The sequence below is a fragment of the Hibiscus syriacus genome, unplaced genomic scaffold (assembly GCF_006381635.1).
Source record: "Hibiscus syriacus cultivar Baekdansim isolate YM2019G1 unplaced genomic scaffold, ASM638163v2 tig00110576_pilon, whole genome shotgun sequence".
NCBI lineage: Eukaryota > Viridiplantae > Streptophyta > Magnoliopsida > Malvales > Malvaceae > Hibiscus > Hibiscus syriacus.
In genome coordinates this window covers 282930-287507 of record NW_024062787.1, presented here as the reverse complement: position 1 = coordinate 287507, position 4578 = coordinate 282930, and the positions used below count along the sequence as shown (strand labels likewise).

At 38.8% G+C, this 4578-nt stretch overlaps 1 protein-coding gene across 1 annotated transcript; it reads right to left on the bottom strand.

Annotated features, from left to right (window-relative positions):
- Positions 1–1174: 1174 nt before the first annotated feature.
- LOC120133063 (putative indole-3-acetic acid-amido synthetase GH3.9) lies at positions 1175–4207 on the bottom strand. Its single transcript, XM_039149720.1, has 4 exons — positions 3864–4207; positions 3646–3747; positions 2106–2929; positions 1175–1958 (listed from the first exon to the last, which is right to left on the bottom strand). The coding sequence occupies exons 1-4, from the start codon at positions 4151–4153 to the stop codon at positions 1384–1386; spliced, it is 1791 nt and encodes a 596-aa protein (XP_039005651.1). The 5' UTR covers positions 4154–4207; the 3' UTR covers positions 1175–1383.
- Positions 4208–4578: the final 371 nt, after the last annotated feature.

The window sequence follows — 4578 nt, the reverse complement described above, 5'->3', positions numbered from 1 at the left end:
CCGTAACTTTTAGTGCAGTTTAGACGTCGTTTTCTTCTTTTTTTGCCTTTGTACCACCATACATTTCTTTTGGAAGTGGATGGTACAGGATAACATTTCACACAAATATATCTCTTGAACCATTATTTAGGGTTCAGTGCTGGTAGTTCATACAATATTTTCTATTACAAATGTGATTAAGCCTTTGTTTTTCAAGTCCGTTTAGATTATCCATTTGATTGGTCTGCATACAATCATATTAATATATAGGAAGCATGTGAATTTCATCTCTCTCCTTTGAAACACGACAGATTCGAGGAAAATCTGATGAAAAAGCAAAGCTTTCATGGTCGCATCTCATAGGTATAGGCATAGGCATAGGCATAGGCATAGGCATAGGCATAGGTACATGCATCTTCTCCCAATTAATCCATTGTTTCAAAGTGAAAGTGACGTAAAAGAAGAGAGAATATGCATGCGCATATCATCGGGCACGATGGAGCTAGAAATGTGGGAGGGTAAATGGCTAAAGTGATGATTATCTTGTAAAGATACTGCATTGTTTGTGCATCGCAGGGATTTTCAAGCCGACCTGGTGGGGCACATGTTTAAAGAAAGAAAGACTTAACGGTACTGGAAGTTTGAGGCGTGAGCAAGACACTTCTCCCAAGATTAATGTACCCTTTGGAAAGCATTGTAAGATGTAGGTGACGCATACTTCTCCCAAAATATCGCCATAAAACTCATAAATCATTATGGGCCGTACCCTTTGGCAGCACACATGCACATGCAAATGCATGCACACAAGCTGAGGAATCCAATCTGAAACTTTTGCGTAAGATTAATTCTCTTGGTTCTGATATATGGTGCACTCTCTTTTGGGCTGAAATGTCGTTGGAATCAAATCGAACTGTTAACTAGCCTAAGCGCCAGTGAAAGAAAAGGAAAATGGCCATTATCATAGTGTTCTTTTGCTTTGTCCTGTCAACGAGACAATGCTTCCTTGAATAAAGGTAGACAGCAGCTTTCTTAGTCATCTAGTACCATACGTACTACTTTGCAGAGACGTGTCGACAGAAACTTACTCGTATGGTACTACTCAGACAACCATTAAGCACTTAGAGTTCAGAACACTTATATATATATATATATATATATATATATATGCATGTATTTATGTGTTAAAATTTTGTAGTTAAGTGCTCACTAAGTTAGAAATAGAAATATTCACTTGCAAATAAGATGAAGATTACAGGTTGAGCGATGTGGCTCATAGCTATAGTCTGATAAATCGGGCTATCCGATTGCTTGTGATTCAAGCCATTCGAAACTATAGCAATTGTTTAGCTAGCTAGACTAAGAAGACAAACCAAGCCAAACTTACAAAACAAAGTTAGGATTCGTTTATTTGCCATTCAACGGAATCCATCTGGGATCCCTAGGACTAGAGAATGATGCCAAGACATGAGAATTCAGCAGCTTAAGAGCACTGCTAGACTTGATGCACCTTGGTGTTTTATATTGATTGATAGAGCCCCCTTGGTTGATGAAGAAATCCATCAACGCCTCGAATGTTCCAGGCTCAATCACCCGTATCTCGAGTGGCCCTATGGTCTTTTCCCGGGTACGGCATTGCCTGTAGACATAATCGAGCTCTTCTTCGACAGTAACGCAACATTCTTCTAGCAGCTTTGCATCGATTGAGATGGCGGAATCTACCATTTGAATTTCCCAGAAGAGTACGTAATGTCCAGGGACAGAGGATGTATCAGCATAGCTAGTGTATTCCACAAGCAAAGCGTTGAAGGGTTCTAACAATTTCTTTGCTGTGGTGACGCTTCTGTGAAGATCTTCCTCACTGGTTTTGTCATTGTCAACACTGAGCACAACATTTCTCCTGCAAATGAATCTGAACTGTGGGGCTTGATTGTAAAATCCAGTCACCTGAAGCACATCCCCAATACGGTATCGATACAGACCTGAATCATTAACCAAACATCGACTAATGTTGATGGACGGTGACAACGACAATAGCAACATGCACCAAATCTTTTACGGCGGGCAGCGAACTAAAGGAAACATGAGTTTTCTTTCAACAAAAAGCTTTTAAATAATTGTTTTCTTACCAGAGAAAGTAGTAACCACCAATTCGTAATAGCAGCCAACTTTAACATTCACCAAACCAACAAGCCTGTCATTCGGCACTGCCTCGTCTTCATCTATGTCCATGGCAAGCGTTCCATTTTCACCCAATGGTAAAAATTCAAAATAGCACATGTTAGGCAAGAGGGTAAATGATACTTCTGCAGGGTCACATATAGGTTTCAAGTTGACACCAAAGTAACACTCAGAGGAAGCATACATAGTACAAACCAAAGGCAACTTTCCTGCACTGTAATACTTGAGAGCTGGTATATACTGTGCCATGGAGCCAGTGACTACAGCCTCTATGTACTTGGCCCTGGGCCAAAGGTCACACAGGATTCCTTTCCAAGATGGACGGCTACAAATGCCCTCTATCTCATCAGCTAGATGGGGATTAGGTGATGATAGTATATCCATCATCGATGACCGGCACGTAGGGTCTATGATCAATAGGTCAAGATGGCCAGTGCGGATATCATTGCATAATTGAACCCATTTACGCTCAAGAAAAGAAATGGCTAGGAGGAAAGCCGACGCAAATACAGCCCCCAGTCTCGTAACCTGGTGACGATGTACTAGACCAGCTAGCAACTGGCAGTACATGCTTTGGTGGCTATCATTGCACAAGATTGCCTTATCTGTGCTTGAAAAATCGTTAAATGGATCTCGTGTTCGGCACTTGAAGTGCTTGCTCTTGTAGTAGCTGGTGAGCACGGTGCGAATTGGCAGACCACAAGGTGTAGATAATTCGGCCTTGACAAAGTAGAGATACATGGCCTTCCCATCATCAAGACCAGAAATGTACCTAAAAATCAAAATGTCAATAAAAGCATCATTTTAACCAAAACATCTACTACTTATCATTGGAGAATTCATACTTAGTGTGTGCTTACTGAGAAATTCATTATCGAGTTCCGAATATCTTTTACGATTCGATTATTACATTTGAGACACTATAATAGTGCTTTCATTAATCTGAATGTTACTGTGCAAAAAGTTTTGATGCGGATGAGAGAAAAGTTCTTTTCATGAATTACACGCTAACTTCCATTAATAACATGATCTAAATTCTAAAGATTACTAAGCAACTTGTGAGTGGATAAAAGTTCTGGCTGCTTCAACTCAAGTAGGGATTACTTTCTGAAAGTGCTGAGTTTGCAGCAAATTCTTCTTACAATCTTGTTAATGGATAGTAAGGTGTACCCTTGAAACACTATACAGTACGGCTTTAATCGTGCATCAAATTTAAGCTCAGAATGGAGAATCCAAAATTTGTGGTGGATCATGAAGATCCAAAGAATTTTTTAAAGCAAAAATATGGAATAACATCTTCTCAATTGAAAGTGATAGAAACCACTTCAAGAAAGAATATAGGGTAGAAAAACTTCAAAGAGCGTATGAGGCGGTTACCAAGTCCAACAAATGAACAAACATGCATGCACAAATGCATACACAGTCAAATATGGCGTGACGGAATTAATGGAAAACAATATAGAAAAAAGGAAGAAGATGTAAGGTAACTGGTTCATAATTGGCATGATGAGATTATAAAGAAACGTGCGACGGTCAAGATCTTCAGCTATTGATGGCGTTAATTTAGGCTCTCCGGCAGAAGTCCCTGAGCTGCAAATTGAGAAACAAGTTTCATTCAAATTGCAATATAGAACATGAAAAATTATTTGAAAGAAGCAAAAGAACAAGAGACAATGGTATAAAGAGTAGAGACAGCAGGAGGAAACCTGCACAGAATTTCAGTTATGGGCTGACCAGTAATGAGGGAAGAGCCTTCACCATTAGCAATTCTCTGGATATAAGGATAGATATTCTCGTAGGTAATAACTGGGACACAACTTTTAAACTGAGAAACATCTTTAGATCCTTTCATATACTTATTCAAATACTCACTTTCTGCATTTTGCTTTAAAATTTCTTTCAAGATGCCACACTGAACTTCAGCAGCAGTTGCTGTTAAATTCTCAATCTCCTTCAACGCATCCTCGCCCTTATATTCCAGTTTCTTCCCATCCATGTTATGGTTAAAAATGAACAAGTAGAGAGTTCACAAAAGAAATAAGAAGATAATACTTCTTGATCACAACTAACAAGCTAGAGGTTCTATATATAATGTTTGATTTTGTCATGTACCTGTTGAATAATGGGCGTATTTTCCCCGCACTTACAAGCCGGTCATCAGAAGCATATTGTGCTGATTTCGTTTGTTCTTTTTAGATAAATCTATATCCTTCTGATTTGATCCGTATAGTACTGTGGAGCCTCACATGTTTTTCTTGATTAGAAACAATGACTTCATCCAACGGAAATGTTTTTTTCTCTATTCATAAAGTATACAAATTGTTAAGTTGATAGCCCATTAATTAATGTAATAATTCAAGATAGCAGATTCTAGTTTCTACATCAGCATTTAAGCAAAATGTTGAAGGGTAAGTGGAAAGA

What these genes read in the sequence shown, in the direction of transcription:
- LOC120133063 (XM_039149720.1), bottom strand. Translation starts at nt 4,153, where the DNA reads ATGGATGGGAAGAAACTGGAATATAAGGGCGAGGATGCGTTGAAGGAG. An exon ending in ATAACTGAAATTCTGTGCAG is followed by an intron (nt 3,748 to 3,863) that starts GTTTCCTCCTGC and finishes CTCAATTTGCAG; the next exon opens with CTCAGGGACTTCTGCCGGAG. An exon ending in ATCATGCCAATTATGAACCA is followed by an intron (nt 2,930 to 3,645) that starts GTTACCTTACAT and finishes TTTGATTTTTAG; the next exon opens with GTACATTTCTGGTCTTGATG.